General features: G+C 48.3%; 1 protein-coding gene across 3 annotated transcripts in view; it reads left to right on the top strand.

Moving 5' to 3' along the window:
- The window catches only part of FBLN2 (fibulin 2), an 88,264-nt gene that overhangs the window by 42,467 nt on the left and 27,165 nt on the right, over positions 1-18,632 (top strand). For all 3 annotated transcript variants that reach the window (XM_081137708.1, XM_081137710.1, XM_081137709.1), the window contains exons 3-4: positions 15,913-16,024; positions 17,342-17,471. In XM_081137708.1, the coding sequence (XP_080993834.1) occupies positions 15,913-16,024; positions 17,342-17,471 (242 nt within the window). The remainder of the gene's footprint in view (positions 1-15,912; positions 16,025-17,341; positions 17,472-18,632) is intronic.

Below are 18,632 nucleotides of genomic sequence, written 5' to 3'. Positions count from 1 at the left end.
GTGGCCACTGGGTACTGTGGGCTGCCTTTCTGCCCTGCCATTGGGTCACTGCACTCTGGAAGGTGGGGATGGATTTGTTTTTATTTAAGTGAACAGATGTGTGTCTTTTCTGGTGGCCAGGAGTTGTCCCCTCTGGAGAGGAAGCAAAGGAGCCAGGCCTTGCGGAGTTGGGTGGGGATGTTCATCTGCTCACTTCCTGCTCCCCACCCGCGTCACTGCAGCTGCCTGGAGTTGTGAGTTGTGTAGCACAGTGTTCCTCCCTCGTCGGCCCCTTCCTGCCCTGGGCTATTGTTTCAGCCAACTGAGTCAGCAGACGCCAAAGTCCTGAGATCTTTCCTCAGCGGCACAGCCTGGCTGTGAGGCTGACGTCCCAGAGACCGGAGGGGGGTGCTCTTCATGGGCCACCCTCAGTGTTGCCCTACATGGGGGAGCCTTTATTACATGGCAGGCTCTGTGCTTATCACTGGACATGTATTGGTGCATTAAGCCTCGTGACACCCCTGTGAGAGGGGGACTGTCAGTATGCCCATTTTAGAGACAGGGTAACACAGGGAGGTTAAGTGAACCGCTCAAGGTCACTGAGGGCAATGAAACAAGTGCTAGGCACAGAGAGCTCCCAGAGCCTGGGGTTGTGGGGAGCGAACTACAGATTCCAGGTATGTGAATGAAGAATCTTGTGTCACTTTCAGTCCTCTCCCTCTCACCTGCTCCATTTACTCATTCGTGGCACATGCATAGGCCATGTGTGTCAGGTGCCAGGAATCCAGGGGTTCTGTTCAGCTCTTCAGAGTGTGCCTGAAAGCTGGCAGGTTTCCATGTGTGGTGGATCTCTAGGGTGGCATCCTCCAACAATGATGCCAGTTCCACACGCCCTTTGAGCAGAGCTAAGCTTGTTGAGGGTTTCTGCACAGTTCCTGGTCAGTGCTGCCATTTCTGTGCAAGCTGCTTTTCTCTTTTTGCATAGAGTCAGCTTCTCATAGATTGTAAAAGTCTGAACAGAAGTAGCCATTAAAACACTAATGACAGTCGCCCTTTCACCCCTGCTACCTTGGAGGCCGTGTAGGGTAGGGCCTGTCCATGGGCCATTGGCCACTCAGCTACCACCTCCCAAGGCTTCCTAAGGACTAGCCTGAAGCCAAGCATGGTAGGACCTCGGAGCCTTACCACGTGGTCAAAGCCCAGCATAACACACCCTCATAACTGGGGCTCCACCAGCCACAACACACCCACATCCTGGGGCTCCAATTGGAACCCCACCCCACACCAGGCCATTGGGATAGATCCTAGTGAAGCCGCTCTAGGGCTCAGGGACTCAGGGAAGACATCTCAGTCCCATAATTGTCCAGTGCTCGCTCACTGTTTCTCTTTTATTTGAGATACAGTTTGTCTTGACAGTATGTTGCGACTCTAAAAAATCAAGACTCTCTCCTACATTACCACATACCATGATCCTACACTTAGCACACTCACCAGTTCCCTGCTGCCATCTAATATTCAGATCATATTTGTTTTCCTCTACTTGTCCCCAAAGTGTATTGTATATAGCTCATTTTGTAAAGTAATATCTAATCAATATTTGCCTGTTTTATCTCCTGAGTTTTTCTTTCTAAAAGTTTGTGTGGAAGCATACTATGAGTATACTTGAGTATTGTTTAATCTAGATTAATATAACAGTACTCCCTATAAACTTTTATTTTTATATTTTTCTTTTCTATAAAGTATAACATATAGACAGTAAAGCATGCCAGTCTTCATAGACCAGCCCAGTGGGTTTTCACATGTGTATAACTGGGCAGGTCGTCCCTATTCAGATGTAAAACATTGCAAGTGCTCAGCGTTTTCCTAGTGCCCTTTCTCAGTCAGTTCTGTCCTCACAAACCCTTGGAAACCACAATGCTGACTTTTATCACATCAGTTATTCTTACCTATTTATGAATTTATTTTGTATAGTGGGAACCGCACAGTATGATTTTGCTTGTATTTTGCCTCTTTAGTTCAGGATAATGTATTTGAGATTCATTCTTATTGCATGTAGCAGTAGTTCATTTTTTAAATTGCTCTTTATTGTTCCATTGTAGGAGTAAATCATAGTCTATCTATCCTAGTGTGATGGATGTTTGGGCTGCTTTCGGTTTCTGGCTGTGATGGATATAGTTGCTGTGAACATTCAGAAGGATGCCTCTTTGGAAGGGTTAGACATGCATTTCTGTTGGATAGACACCTACGAGTGGAATTGCTGCATCAAAGGAGTTGGTTAGCTTTAGCGGATATTTCCAGTTTTCCAAAGTATGTTACTGGTTTATGTCCCCACTAGCTGTTAGTGAGAGTTCCAGTTGCTCCACATCTTTGCCAACACAGGATGTTGTCGTTCTTTTTCCATTTTAGCAGTAGGGTGGATATGTAATGTTGTTTCATTATGGTTTGAATTTGAACCCCCTCATAATTTATGATACTGAGCACATTTTCATATTACTGTTGGTCATTTTGTTGTTAGTTGCCCATTTTAAAATTGGGTTTCTTTGTCTTGCTGATTTGTAGTTCTTTCTTTTTCTTTTTTTTTTTAAAAGAGCTTTTATTGATTTCAGAGAGAAGAAAGGAGAGGGAGTGAGATATAGAAACATCAGTGATGAGAGAAAACCATCGATTGGCTGCCTCCTTCTGGGGATGGAGTCTGCAACCCGGGAATGGTCCCTGACCGGGAATTGAACCGTGATCTTCTGGATCATGGGTTGATGCTCAACCACTGAGCCATATCGGCGGGCCATAGGAGTTCTTTATGTATTCTGATTATGTGTCTTTTTTTTTAATCACAAGTATTTTATCTCATTCTGTGACTTTTTTCCCATTCTCTTAGTGATACTTTCTGATAGTATATTGCAAACACTGTCTTCTGAGAAACACAAATTTCTAATTTTAATGAAATACAACTTATTGATCTTTTATGTTAGTACGTTTTATGTTTTTTTAAAGAAATATTTGTCTGCCCAAGATGTTATGTTCTAGACATTTAAATTCGTTTCACCTTTCACATCAGATCACACTTAGACTTATTTCTTCAGGTGGCGTGAGTAGGAGTCAAAATTCTTTTTTTTTCTCTTCATATATCTTTATTGATTTCAGAGAGAGGAAAGGAGAGGGAGAGAGAGAGATAGAAACATCAATGATGAGAGAGTCATTGATCAAGCCCGCAGCCGGGCATGTGCCCTGACCGGGAATCGAACCCCGATCGCCTGGATCCTAGATCGACACTCAACCGCTGAGCCACGCCCAGCCAGGTGGAGTCAAAATTCATTCTTTTTTCAAATACATACTCAGTTGACTCAGTACTAGCAATCGAAAGGGACGTCTTTTTCCCCGCATGGCCACCTTTTCAGGAATGTAGGAAGAGGTCTATTTCTGGGTCTTCTTTTCTGTTTCATTCTGTCAAGCTGACTATCTTTGCATAGTGTCTTGATTTACTGTAGCTCTGTAGTAATTTTTGATACCTGGTAGTGGGAACTTTCCAGTTTTGTTGTTTTAAAAGATCATTTTGTCTATTCTAGGCATTTGCATTTCCAATTTCTACATTTAAGAAGCCTGCTAGGATCTTTGATTGATATTATATTGACCCTCTATATCACTTTGGGAGAATTGCCATCTTAATATTAAGTTTCTAATCTATGAACATGGTATACCCCTCCATTTATTCAGATTTTGATTTCTTTCAGCAGTGTTTTTATAATTTTGAGGAGAGAAGTCATCCATGTCTTTAATTAGATCTGTTCCTAGCTAATTACTTGTAGTTAGTGTTAGTTTTGTAATCACTGTGGGTCAGCAGTTGGGCTGGGCTCTGCTGACCTGAGCCAGGCTTGTCTTGTCTTGTCTCAGCCCCATGTGGTCTCATCCTCTAGTGGGTTAGCCTTGGTGTGTTCATGGCATGGCAGAGTCCCTGGAAAGAGAGGAGAAGCTGCAAGGTCTCTTCAGGTTTCACATTTGCTATATCCTGTCATCCAAAGCAGTGTAGTGATGAGGTGGCCCATGTTCAGGGAGTGGGAAATACCACCTCTGCAAAGAATTGCGGCTGTTTCTGCCATCCTAAGGGGTGAGGCAGCACAGCACAATTCACACATAATCCACCACTACCTCTGGGGTGTTGAATCCTCATTAAAGTCCTTCACATGTTGAACTCGCCAGGTGTGGGCTACAGTGGACCTGCCATGAGGACGCCCACATGGCAGAGCACATGGAAAGATAACAGCCTGTCCTTTGGCTGAGCTTCTATCTTGGTTCTATCCCTTCCCTCCCCTCTAAGAGGAAGATAATTACGCTAACTTTTGGGGTTGTTTGGAAAGTCCCCATGTGAGCCTCATTAACGGGCTCTGCAGGCTCCAGGGAGGGGGAGGCCCAGCCTTCTAACTGGTTTCCTGCAGGAAACCACTCTTGCCTGGGGACCCTGTACCTCTGGTTCCAGAGCTCCGGGTCAGTCTTGGTTCCAGGTGGCACTGGGTAGCGGAAGCAGTGACACCAGAGCCTGTCGTTCCCCCAACTCCCAGCCCTGTGCAGGGTGGAAGGGAATGTTGAGCCTGCTATAGAAGTGGACTTGGGAAGGATCCTGAGGAGTGAGGACCCGGCTTCCCTTGGGATAACTGGTGCAGAGTGAGGGACCTGAGCTTCCCTTTTCTCCCCCCTTCTCCTCCACCTACCACTTTCCTTGCTTCTTTGGAAGCTCTGCTCAGGAGCAGGCACTGTGGAGCACACACCTGCGATAGATCCTGCACTGTTCCTGGCTGGGGTGTGTGGTCTGGGGCAAGTTGTGCCTCCTCTCTGGGCTGCTGCCTACTCATCTGTATAATGTGAGTGGGGATGGGACACTCTAGAGCTGGAGGGAAGATGCAGTGGGTGCAAGCTGGGGCCTGGCAGGCGGCTGTCAGGGCAGAGATCTAGCCGATCAGCAAGAGTGGCTCAGTGCCTCCTTGGTCAGGCTGGGGTGGTGAGCAGGTGGGCCAGGTACTGACTTGGGCAGGGGTGGGCAGTCACTAAACACCCCACACAGAGAAGAAAAGTGAGGAGGAAGTTCTGCAAAGGGCAGTGGAGGCTGGGGCTGCCCTATGGGGGAGGGGAACCAGTTGAGGAAAGCATCTCTCAGTGGCCGAATTGCATGGGTTCTGGTGGGTTGGCTTGGCCAGCAGCTCCTGCTGTTTCTCAGCCAGCCATCTGTCTGTGACCCTGGGGCAGGACAGAGCTCAGGAGTCTTCCCTGTTTCTTTGCTCTGCCGTCTCTGTGAAGGACTCCAGGCGCTCATCACCTCCCTCCCCCAGGATGCCAGGCTGCTGGGTGCATCTGAGCTGCTGCATCTTTGGGCTGTTTGCTCAGGCCCACAGACTCCCTGTCCCAAGGGTGCCTGGCAGAGATGGCCTTCTCATCACCCTTCTGCCAGGGCAGACAATTTTCTGCAGCATTTCCAAATCCACGGTTCTTACTATAATTGATATACAATATTAAATTAATTTCAGCTATATAACAGTGATAAGACATTTATATACCCTACAAAGTGATCACCCGATAATTCTAGTACCCACCTGGCACCGTACATAGTTATTACAATATTATTGATTATATTTCCTATCGTCAATAATATTGACTTTACATCCCTGTGACCATTTTTATACCTGGCAATTTGTACATCTTAGTCCCACAGTTTTTAAGGGCTTTAGTGTCTGGGAGAGGGGTTCATCTAGAAGGGTTGCAACCTCTGGGTTGGATTGTTTAGGACACCTGTCCTGTGACCAAAGGAAGTTAGCATCTCCTGAGTCTCGGGATCTTTTTATAACACAGCACTTCTTGAATGGACAACATCTGCATATGATAAGCAACACACACTAATACAAAAGGGGGAAACAGTGAAATGCCAGTTTGCTTCCTCCCTCCCCAGAGACAACCACTTTGACCAGTTCCTTTGGTCTCCTTCCAGAAACACTCCATGTATGTCCACGTATCCCTTTAAAAAGATAAATAGTGGCCTGGCCGGCGTGGCTCAGCGGTTGGGCATCGACCTAGGATCCAGGCGATCGGGGTTCGATTCCCGGTCAGGGCACATGCCCGGGTTGTGGGCTCGATCAATGACTCTCTCATCATTGATGTTTCTGTCTCTCTCTCTCCCTCTCCTTTCCTCTCTCTGAAATCAATAAAGATATATTAAAAAAAAAAAGATAAATAGTGGCATATAAACATGTTATTTAGCATTGAGCCTTTCTTTATTAATTCTTCATAGTATATTCAGAAATTGTCCTATATAAGTACATGAAGATCTAACTTTTTTTTAACACCTGCATAAAATTGGATGGATATAACATTAGTTATTTAATCATTGCCCTATTGATGGGATTTTGGTTGTTTCTGGACCTTTGGTCTCACAAATTTGGCTACAGCAAGCACCTGTAACATGCCTGGTTGTGCCCATGGTTGTCTGTCAGCAGCCAAGGTGTCTAGAAGGAGAAACGCTGCTCACATTTTTTTTAAACACTGCAATGCATTATTTTCTTTTTATTGTGTTAAAATATAACCACTTAAAATTGACTTTTATTGATTTTTAGAGAGAGAGGAAGGGAGAGGGAGGGAGAAAGAGAAGCATCGATGTGAGAGCAGAACATCGATTAGCTGCCTCCTGCACTCCCCCTACAACCTGGACATGTGCCCTGACGGGGAATCGAACCAGCAAGCTTTTGGTGCCCAGAATGATGCCTGGCCAGCTGAGCTACAGTAGCCAGGGCCAAAATGTAACCGTTTTTAAGTGTCCAGTTCAGTGGCATTCAGTTTGTTCACACTTGTGCAGCCATCACTACCATCCATCCACAGAAGTTTTTCATTTTCCCAAACTGACACTCTGTCCCCACTAAACCAACACCCCCTTCCCTTCCCCTCACCCAGCCCCTGGGAGCCTCTGTTCTGCTCTCTGTGTCTATGAATTTGCCTTTTTAAGTTACCCCATGTAAGGAGAATCATACAATATTTATCCTTTTGTATCTGACCTACGTCACTTTTGGGGCACATTTTTAAAGACTCAGTCTTTAGCCTTAGAATTTTCTAATCATACTACCTTTTAAAGTAATTTTTTTACTGTGAAGTATTTGTGAGTAGAAGAGTGTGTGGACTTGTGTGAACAGTGAATGAAGTGTTTGCAGTGAGCACCCAGGAAGGCACCAGCCATGGGGACAGAAGCCGTGACTGGCCGGCCCTGAGCCCGCCGTCCCGACTCTGTGGGCAGGAGTTCCTTCCTTTTCTTTAGAGTTTTACCACCTGAGTAGTTGTTTGCTTTTTCCTGTCTTTGAGCTTCATATACAGGGCAGGAGGCATTACTCTGCTGTGATCTGCTTCTTTCCCCCACGTCACGTCTGTGTGATTCATCTGTGTCGTTGGGGTGCCTTTCTTCACACCATGTGTTCATGCCACACTGAGTTACCCTTTCTCCTGTCCATAGGCACTGAGTTTTTTTCTGGTTTGGGCTACTGTCTGGTCTCCGGGTGGAGATCCTGGGCACCTGCTTCTCCTGGATATGTACCTCAGAAGGCAGTTGCTGCGCTATTGGCTGTGTGTATCTTCTGCTTTACCTGATGGTGGTAAATTGTTTTCTAAAGGGGGCTCCTCCCTCTGCTCCTCAGGGATGTCATGGCAGGGTTCCTGCCAGGCCCAGGTCGTGCACTCTGCATGCCGGCGGGGCCTGAGCCCTGGTTCTGTGCGGCCGACATGGCTGTGGTTCTGAAGCCAGAGGGTGCCGGCCGTGCCACCCTTAATCCCAGGAGGCCAGAGAGGACTTCAGCTGGAGATGGCCCCGCCTCTGAGTGCACAAAGCTCTGAATAACTGACCAGCAAGGGAGGACACGGTCCCCTTTGGCCTGAGCTCAGGCAAAGTGGAAGAGTAGACAGAAATGGAGTCTCCCAGAACCCAGAGGAAAGCAGGAAAGGTAGGGAGGGATTGCTGAAAGCTCCACCCACTTCTACTTTTAATGATTGTCCTAGCTATGCATTTTATTGGTCTCTTCCTTTGTTTTCACTAACTGGAGAGTAGTCACCAAGCCCCTCCAGTGTGCTAGTGGGCAGAGAGGTGCTGTTTACTGAGCACCTGTTGTTTGCCAGACACTGAATCTTCTCACCTCCCAACTTTGCAAACTGCAGGCAGAGGTCATCTACCCATTGTATAGGCGAGGAAATGGAAACTCAGAGAGGTTTGGCAAAAGTCAGTTGTGGAACAGATTCTGGCCCTGGGAACACCAGGAGATGTGATAGTTCCTTGGCTGGTGGTGATGTGCACAAGGGGCGAGGTGAAGGCGTTTGGAGCTCAGGGACTGGATGAATCAGCCAGGGCCAGGGTGTAGGTGACAGAGGTTGGTGCCCAGGAACTTAAAAAGAACTAGACAGAGAGTGGGAGGGCTGGGGGACCTCAGAAGGGTGGTCAGAGAAGGAGCCTGGAGGAGAGGACCTCGGAGCTGAGCCTTGGGGCACTGGGCTGGGAAGGGGCGGGTCTTTTGAACAGGACATAGGGGTGCACGTCTTGTCGGGCTTTGCTTCGCCCTGCTTCCTATAGACCACATGGTACCAGGCAGTCCCATGCTTGGCCCTGTAACTAATTCCCTTCTGCTCCAAATGGGTGGTCCTCCCAGCATAGAGCTCTTGGACCCTGAGTTCCTTTGAAAAGGAGGGAAGCCAGGATGGGAAAGGCCAGGAGAGAATGGTGGGCAGTCTGCCCAGAACAGGATGAAACCTGCCATCTGTCAAGGGGTGGGCAGGAGCACACACCATTTATTCCATAGGAAGCAGAACCACCTTTCAGGCTGGTGATGGTCAGTTGGGCAGAGAGGATGACCAGCCGCATCAACTTACCTGCACAGCAGCGGTGGGGCAGCCCAGGCTTGGGGCTTTGAACTCCCTACCTGACCTGTCACGTAGGCATAACAACAGTACTCACTCATGTTAACTGAGAATCAGAGTGCTTGGGCCCGTGCCTGGCTCTTTGCTGGCACCCATGGCACCCACTTCATTTCAGCTATGACTGTGGTCCTGATAGGACACCCATCCATGTTGCCTGGCTAAGACCCAGGGGTCTGTTGCGATATCCTAACCTCTCTGTGAGACAGTGTGGGAGAAGGCTAGGGAAAAAGAGCTCAGTCCAGTAACAGAAAGGGTGCTGTGAGCCTGAGCTCTGCAGAAAAGGGACAAGCTGCCTGGGTGCAGTGAGCCCTCCATCACCAGAAGTATCCAAACAAAGGTGAGACTCCCCTGTGTCCAGAGGGTGATTGGACAGGATTAAGCATGGAGTGGTGGTGTCACTCTCAGTGTGCACTGAGACTCGCCCGCTCGGGCAGCAGCCCTGTGCTGTTGCGCTCCCGTGGTGAGCCCCATCCTGCCATCTGAAGCAGAATTCTCAGCTGCCCAGGGTGTTACTGACTCATTCAGCAAACACTCGGTGAGCCCGTGGTCTGTGCCAGGGCCCTGCCCGGATGAATGATACCCCAGGTTTAAGCAGATTGCAGAGGAGGAAACTGGCAACTGAAAGAGCTCATTTATCATGTAGTGACAAATGCCAGGGGCTTACAGTCAGTGAGTGATAGAGAGCAATGGGGTCGCTGGACGTGCTTTCTCGCCACGTGGGTGTTTTACACTTGAATGTAGTCAGTTGCATTAAGGTTTTCACTTTTCCTGCGTTGATTTTGTTGCTGTGGTTAACCCTCACCCAAGGATATATTTTCCATTGATTTTTAGAGAGAGAGAGGAAGGGACAGGGGGGGAGAGAAACATCGATGTGAGAGACACATCCATTGGTTGTCTCCCACACGCACTCGCCCCGACTTGGGCTGGGGAGCGAACCTGCAACCCAGGTACGTGCTCTTGACCAGGAAACAAACCGACAACCCATCACTGCGCCTGCTGACGCTCTGACCACTGAGCCGCACCAGTCAGGGCTCATGTGTAGATTTTATTTCTTTTTTTCTCCAGCTATAATTGACATAGAACATTATGTATGTTTAAGGTGTATGATGTAATGATTTTATAGATACGATTAATAAGGCTAGTTAGCACCTTCATCACCTCCAGTAGTTACCATTTTTTCCCCCTGTGGTGAGAACACTTAAGAGTAGATCTACTCTCTTAGCAACTTTCAAGTATATAAAACAGTATTGTTAAATGTAGTCACCATGCTGTACATTAGATCCCCAGAACTTGTTTATCTTACAACTAGAAGTTTGTTCTCTTTGGCCAACGCGCCCCCCGTCTCCGCTCTGTTTCCACCAGCCTGACTACTTTAGGTTCCACAGTAGTATTTGTCTTTCTCTGACTGGCTTATTTCACTTAGCACAATGCCCGCTTGGCCCATCCATGCTGTCTTGAGAGACAGGTTTCCCCCGCTGTGTGGGGGACGCGATTTCATTGTACATTTGCCACACTTTCCTCATTCGCTCGTTCATCTGTTGGTGGACTCAAGGGATTTCCATGCCTCCTTGGCTGTTGTAAATAACTGATGCAGCGAGCATGGGAGGTGCAGGTATATTTTCATGATAGTGTTCTCATTTCCTTTGGATGTATACCTAGAATTGGAATTGCTGGTAGTTCTATTTTTAAGTTTTTGAGGAACCTCGGTACTGTTTTTTATAATGGCTGCACCAGTCTGCATTCCCACCAGCAGTGCACAGGGTTCCCTTTTCTCCACACCCTCCCAGCGCTTGCCCTTTGTTGATTTATTGATGGCGCCATTCTGACAGGTGTGAGCTGATACCTCATTGTGGTGTTGATTTGCATCTCCCCAATGATCTGTGATGTTGAGCACCTTTTCATGTATCTGTTGGCTATTTGTATGTCTTCTTTATAAAAATGTCTATTAGGTCTTTTGCCCATTTTTAAATAAATGTTTTTGGGTTTTTTTTGCTATTGAGTCCCTTACATATTTTGGATATTAACCCCTTATCAGATATATGACTTCTAAATATGTTCTCCCATTTTCCAGGTTGCCTTTTCATTTTGTCGATGGTTCCCTTTGCTGTGCAGAAGGAAGCTTTGTAATTTTTTAAAAAATATATCTTTACTGGTTTCAGAGAGAAGAAGGGAGAGGGAGAGAGAGATAGAAACATCAGTGATGAGAGAGTTGTCATTGATCGGCTGCCTCCTGCACCCCCCCACTGAGTATCGAGCCCACAACCCGGGCATGTGCCCTAACTGGGAACTGGACAGTGATCCTAGGTTGATGTTCAACCACTGAGCCACGCCTGCCAGGCAGGAAGCTTTGTAATTTGATGTAGTCCCACTTGTTGATTTTTTTCTTTAGTTGCTTGTGCTTTTGGTGCCATTACCAAAAAATTGTTACTAAGACCAATTAAAGTTGAGATTTCCCCTATGTTTTCTTCTAGGAGTTGTATAGTTTTAGGTCTTACACTTATATATTTAATCCATTTTGAGTTAATTTTTGTATATGGTGTGAGATAATGGTCCAATTTTATTCTTCTGTGGATTTTATTTTGGAAGAAGGCTCTCTTTATCCTAAAATTATTTCCTTTTTATTTATTTTTCTCCTCACCTGAGGAGTGAGGATATTTTTCCATTGATTTTTTTAGAGAGTGGGAGGGGGGAGGGAGGAAGAGAGAGAGAGAGGGAGAGGGGGAAACATCGATGTGAGAGACACCTGGATTGGCTGCCTCCCGTAGGCACCCCAGTGAGGGGGCAGGAATCAAACCTGCGACCCAGGCACGTGCCCGATTGGAACTGAACCCACGACCCTCTGGTGCACGGCCGACGCTCCAGCCATGAAGCCCTGCCAGCCAAGGCCTGGTTCTTTTCCTGGGTTTCCTTCTGACACTGCCTTCGTAGAACTGGAGTTGATTTTCCTGGCCGGCGTGAGGGAGGCCCCAGCATCACCTGGAGAGACCTCTCCCCCTGAGTTTGAACTCCCTGGGTTGCCACGCGCACAGTTGTGTTTCTGAGCTCTGTTTGTCCCTCTTTCCTCTTTGTTTTAATTACTGGAACTTTAAAGTTTATTCTTCTCAGAGACTTTCTTGGGTTTCCTTCTCCTTCTTCCTCCTCCTCCTCCTCCTCCCTCTTCTTCCTCTTCTCTTTCCTCTTCTCCTTCCTTCCTCCTCCTCTCCTTCCTCTCCTCCTCCTTCTTCCTCCTCCTTCCTCCTCCTCCTCCTCCTCCTTCCTCCTCCTCCTCCTCCTTCTTCCTTCCTCTTCCCCTTCTTCTTCCTCCTTCTTCCCCTTCTTCTTCCTCCTTCTTCCCCTTTTTCCTCCTTCTTTCTCCTTCTTCCCCTTCTTCTTCCTCCTTCTTCCCCTTCTTCCTCTTCTTCCTCCTCCTTCTTCCTCTTCTTCCTCTTCTTCTCCTCCTTCTTCCTCCTTCTTCCCCTTCTTAAAAAATTAGAGATCTAGACTTTGTCAGATCCCTAAGCAAAATGTGGGAAAGCAGTCCATGTAAAGTAGCAGCTCCAGTGACTTTTTCAAGTTAATCTTCTTCGGAAGTTGGCTGGTTCAGTTTGCTGCCTTGGCCTCATCCGAATTCTCCCAAGACCTGGGACTTCCTCCTCCTCTTCGGTAGCGGGCGCCTTTCCACCCACGGCGCGCTGGGACAGAGCTTCGCCCACTCCTTAAGCTGGTCAGACCGCCCCACGCTGGTCTGAGCGGCTGACCGGCACTGGTGTCGGCCGCTTTGCCTCGGCAGGGCCTGTCGTGGTGAAAGTTCGCTGCCAGAGACGCCTGACCGTGGGGTTGGTAAAGGGGCACAGGATTCCTGTTTGTGAGCACAGTAACCTCTTCAGTGCCAGAGACAGTGTTTCCCCCTAACTCCTTTAGGGAGGACTGACGTTTTTGTCACCTGCTGTAGCTGTTCTGTGAACTACCTTCTTTCCAGGAGCCGTTCCTTTCCCACCAGTGCGCACTTGTGCCTGCAGTTTGGTGAGTTCTCCTGGTTCAGGGTAGTTTCTTTCATCTTGTTGGAGAGGAAACAGGGCCTCACCTGGGGACTAGGGTTGGCCCTCAGAGGGCCTTGGGCAGACCAGCTGAGAATTTTCGTGGGTATTCTTAAACATTTCCTTTTTTGGATAAATTTTAGAATCAGCTTGACAAATTTTATGACAAAGTATGTTGGGATGTCAGGATTGCATTGAAATGATAAATTGAGGAGAATTGACATCTTTAAGGTTATTGAATCCTCACATCCAGACACATAGTATATATTTTTAATAAAATATACTGTTACACCTACTTGATAATTTTTTTCTTCATGTAGATTTAGCATGTTTACTATAGATATATTTCTAGCATTGTTTTTGGTTTGAATGGGATTTTTTTCCTACTGTCTTTTTTTAATTGAATTTATTTGGGTAACTTGGTTAATAAAATTATATAGGTTTCAGGTGTACAGTTCTATAATACATCATCTGTATATTATATTTTGTGTTCATCAACCTGAGTCAAGTCTCCTCTACTATCTTTTTTATTTAATTGCTGCTGGTGTGTAGGAAGGCCACTAATTTGAATATGTTGATTTTATTTTTGGCCACCAAATAATAATAGTAATAATAATAATGAAAAATTTGTATCCATTTTAATATTGTGTTAATTTCTATTCACTTGGATTTTCTGGGAAGATGAACTCATAGCCTCTACAACTAATGACTGTCATCTCTATCTTTCTAATATTTTTACTGCCTCTTCATGCCTTGTTTTATTGCATTTGCTGGCATCTGTAGGAAACTGCTAAATGGTAGCAGTGTCAGTAGGCATTTTTGTTGTATTTTTGACTTCAGTGGGGCCTGTGTCTAATGTTTAAATATTGATTGTGATGTTATGACTTGTTTCTGGTAGATACCATTTGTCAAGAATTCTTTTCGTTCCTTCTAGTGCCTTAGAACAGCTCTCAAGTTGTTACTGAAGCTTATTTTCTCTGTTTTACAGAAGGTAATGGAAACTTAGAAAAGTTCAAGGGCTTGAAACGCTCATTTAGCAGATAAAGCTGATGATTCTAGTGAGCTCGCACTCTGCTTCTAGAGCCTTGTAAGATGCTGACGTCTCCTGGTGCATCTGTTCCTCTGCCGTGCCAGGTTCTGTGAGCTGTTTCTGTATATTTAGAGGTTCTTGTAGTCTTCAGCAGCTGTGCAGGCATGAGGTCCTTATAACAGAGAAGGACACTGAGTCTTTAGGGAGGAGAAAAGCTACACACGGTAGCACTCAGATGTGGATCCAGGCTTGAAGCTATTCCATTACACCCTGCAGCCCCTCCAGATAGGTATTCTAGATGAGCTTTGTTTTCAGACCTCAGAAATGGTTGGGTCAGTTTACTCACTTTCTAGCACCTTATACCTTATCATCTTTGCAAGATTCTCTCTTGTTTTATTTATGTATTTTATTCCCTTTTATTTCCTGTCCCTATTGCCATCCCTCTGTCCCATTATAGGCAGCAGTTCTCTTCTGTTTCATTTGTGGATTTTCTTTTTTTAATTTTATGTGTTCTTGCAAAGGGTGTATTGTTACTTTGTGTACAATATTTTAAATCTGTATGATGACTCTCACTTGCTTTTCCTGTTCCCCGCTGCTCTGTCCCCTCCTGCTCCGTGTTGTTGTGGGTGTATCTAGTCTGCTGTTTCTGACAGAGGTGGAGTCCTGCACGGGGAAGTCTGCACTTCCCTTCTCCCTGTCGTCCAGCGTGAGCTTCCCAGCTTCCTCCTTCTGCAGCAGCGCTCCAGTGCCTGTCCTGTGCTGCTGCGTGGTCGGCCTGGCAAGGCTCCGGGGATGTACCCCAGAGGGGAGCTGCCAGGTCCCGTTGATGTGCACACTGCACTGCGAGTTGTGCCAGGTCTCCCTCCAGACTGGCTGCCAGTCCCCACTGACAGCCCAGGCACATTAACTGCTTGTTCTGATTTTTTTAGTTTAAGATATTTTATGTTGGGGTTGTTTTTTTCTTGTTAACTTTCAGGAGGTTATTATATTTTCTCAGTAGCAATTCTTTGTCAGTTGTAGACATTCCAAAAATGTCTCCTAGCCCTAACCAGTTTGGCTCAGTGGTTAGAGCATTGGCCTGGGGGCTGAAGGGTTCCAGGTTCGATTCCTGTCAAGGGCACATGCCTCGGTTGGAGGCTCGATTCCTGGCACCAGTTAGGGCCTGTGCGGGAGGCAACTGATCAACGTGTCTCTCTCAGATGGATGTTTCTCTCTCTCCCCCTTCCACTCTCTCTGAAAAGCAGTGGAAAAAATATCCTTGGGTGAGGGTTAAAAAAAAAAGCCTCCTAACTTGTCAGCAGTCTGCTAGACTTGTTCATGGAGGTCTCTGTTATATAGAGAATTTTAACTTTGAGGTGGTCGGAGTCATCCATTCCTTAGTGCACAACCGGTCTGTCTGTGCCTTTGAGTTTTGAGAGTTTCCCTGCCCGTGACTCCTCCCACCCTCTCCAGTCAGAGAGATTTTCTCCGTTAACCTCTTACGTGAACTCACCTGAGTTGTAACCTCCCCTTGCTGCTGCAGCTGCATCTTACATCATGTCCTGTGCTGGATCTTAGGTTGGGCTCCTTGGAACAGAGCCTGAGTTGGGTCCTTGTGCATGTGGTGGTTCGGGAGGTGCAGGGAAATAGCTGGACAGTGCTCCTGACCCCACAGGGAGCTCTAGCATGAGTGGCCCCACAGGGCTGTCCCCTTTGTGCTCTGTGCTAGTCACCAACTGGCTTGGTTCCTCCCAGTCCCCACCTCAGTGGGGCCAACTTAACCTCCCAGGCATTTCTCCATTGCGGTTGTTTGCTGGCAGCCAACATGCAGAGCAGTTACCTACCTGGTAATGGGGGTGAGTTACCTACCCGGTAATGGGGGTGTGGGCAGGCACCAGCAGCATCTGCTCTACTTGGTGACTTTAGACATCTTGGAGCTACATGCCTCCAGTAGGTGGTGACTGCCTGTGTTGCCACCCACAGTCTCCACGAAGGACCTGATCGAGACTTGCTGCGCAGCTGGACAGCAGTGGGCCATTGACAACGACGAGTGCCTGGAAATCCCTGAGAGTGGCGCTGAGGGTGACGTCTGCAGGTAGGGCGGGCACCCTGGAGCAGACAGAGCTGCCCATTCACCTTCTCCAGGTCCCTGCTTGCCTTGGACCCCAGGCCCTGACATTGGAAAGTGAGCACATGGTTCACCTGCTTCCAGGTGCACAAGGGAGATTGGATATGGCAGCTGTGGCCCAGCGGGTGAGGCTTCCTGCAAGTGCAGAGAGCCCAAGACTGGACCCCAAAGTGAACTGGCCGCATAGATTCAGAGTGGGCCTGATGCGCATAATCTAAGTAGGGTGCAGTTTGGAGCAATGTGAAAGGGCCGTTGGCACCCAGGAGTGATCGTGTGCTTCTCTGACTCTGGGCAGTGCTCCACCCACGCAGGTCACACTGCTCGGCTCCGAGCTGGCGCGCTCGGTCCTCTCTCTCCTTTGCTGCCTTTCTCCGTCGTCTTCTGCTTCCTCTGACTCTGGTGTCAGCAGTGGCATCATTACACTGGTGCCTCCCCTGTGCAGGCCTGGAGGATGTCTTCTTCAGCCACTCACCATTTCTCTTTTCTAGCGACATCATCTTTTCCAACCTGCCCATTTCTCCAGACCAGGAAGACAAGGTTCAGAGAGGTGATGTGATTCATCCAAAGCCATACAGCTCGATGGGAGCATGGCCAGGATTAGACCCCATGTTTCCTGTGTCTAGCCCACCGGGCCTCCTTTAGAGAGATTCAAATGCTAACCTGCCCCTTTCCTTTCCCTCTGTTGTCCCACCGGCTTGGGGCTGTTCAGGAGTTAGGGCATGCGCCAGTCACGTCCTTGGAGTTTTGAGCCGAGTAGCCCGTGCATGCTTGCATTCTTCGAGATGGGAAACTCACTGCTTCCTGGCCAGACAGTTCTGTCCCTGGATATGCTCACTGGGACCTGCTTTTCCTCACATGGGGCCGAACCCTGCTCCCCATGACCCTGCCTCTGTGTCCTGGCTCTACCCTCATGCTGCTGGCTCATCAGCTGCCTCTGCCCAGGGCAACCCTACGAGATTGGGAGGCTTGCCCAGGGACCCTGTCAGCTCGTCTCCTCTAGGCCCACCCGGGATTGGGTCCTCCTCTCGTTCTCGGCCCTGTGGGGGGTTGGGAGTGCAGTTCCCCTTTCTCATTGGTCAGGGACACATAGCACTAAGACCAGTGGGGCCCAGGACTAACGTCTTGGTTAAGAGGAAACCGGCCCATGTGGCTCGGGATGTGCTGGCCTTGCCGGTGCGCCTGCCAGCAGCGCTGTCCTGCCCTGTGGCTTCCCTTCTCTGAGCCTTAGTGTCTTCCCTGGGAGGATGGCGGCCAACAGGAGGGCTGAGGGCTCTTCTGTTGCAGGACAGCCCAGAAGTACTGCTGTGTGTCCTACCTAAAGGAGAAGAGCTGCATGGCCGGCGTCGCGGGGGCCAAGGAGGGCGAGGCCTGCGGGCCTGAGGACAACGACACCTGCGGCACTTCCTTGTACAAGGCAAGTCTGGCTGGAGCCTTAGTGGCTTGGGCCTGAGGGTCCTTGAGGGCTGGGGTTTGGGCGCCCTTACGGGGCTCCACAGTGAGGGCGACCCTCACACCTGGGTCAGGGGTCTCCTCATCTGCATACAGAACATCACCAGTTACTCTGCTGCCCCTAATTCACAAAGTATTTACTGAGCAGCAGTGTAGGCCAGGCCCCTAATTCACAAAGTATTTACTGAGCAGCAGTGTAGGCCAGGCCCCTAATTCACAAAGTATTTACTGAGCAGCAGTGTAGGCCAGGCCCCTAATTCACAAAGTATTTACTGAGCAGCAGTGTAGGCCAGGCCCCTAATTCACAAAGTATTTACTGAGCAGCAGTGTAGGCCAGGCCCCTAATTCACAAAGTATTTACTGAGCAGCAGTGTAGGCCAGGCCCCGTGTTAGGCATGAGGGATGCAGAAATGAGTGACACACAAAATTCCCCGCCCTCTCTGGGTCTTCATTCTAGTCAGGGAGACAGAGGGAAACCGAGGTAAGTATGTTAGTGTGTGGTGTATTAGACGGTGATGGTGCCGGGGAGGAAACACTGAAGAGAGGACAAGAGTAAGCTCTGTCAGGGAGGGGGTGGATCTGGAGTTTCAGCAAACAGTGGCTGGAGATGGTCTCAATGAGAAGGGGATGTTTGAGTAAAACCCTGGAGGAGGAGAGGGGTGAGCTGTGTGGACTTCTGTGGGAAGTATCTTCTAGGCAGAAGGAACAGAAAGTGCAAAGGTCCTGAGGCTGGCGTATGCTTGGCATGTGTGACCAGCTGCAAGGAGGCCTGTGTGGCTGGAGTGCAGTGAATGAGGAGGGAGCAGGAGGCCACAGAGTGATGGGGCAGACCCTGTCCATTATTACAAGGATGGTGGTTTGCTCTGAGTGAGGTAGGAGACATGGAGAGTTTTGAAGGATATTATCTGGGTTCCTTCTGCAATTGTGGAGACCATTCATTGAGGGGGCTCTTCTCCACGGACAGTGTAATCAGAACGGAGTAAAACCTCACCAGGCGGTCCTGGGCAGAGAGAAGAGGAGGGCACTTCTAGCGGAGGGAACTGTGTGAGCAAGAGCGTGTGGGAAGGGGGTTTGGAAGGCCTGAGGTGCAGTGGGGGCAGACTGCCAGGACCCTCTTGCTCTTGCA

This window comes from Miniopterus schreibersii (genome assembly GCF_964146895.1).
Source record: "Miniopterus schreibersii genome assembly, chromosome: 5".
Taxonomy (NCBI): domain Eukaryota; kingdom Metazoa; phylum Chordata; class Mammalia; order Chiroptera; family Miniopteridae; genus Miniopterus; species Miniopterus schreibersii.
The sequence above is the reverse complement of the archived record's forward strand: the minus strand, read 5'-3'. Positions and strand labels throughout refer to the sequence as shown.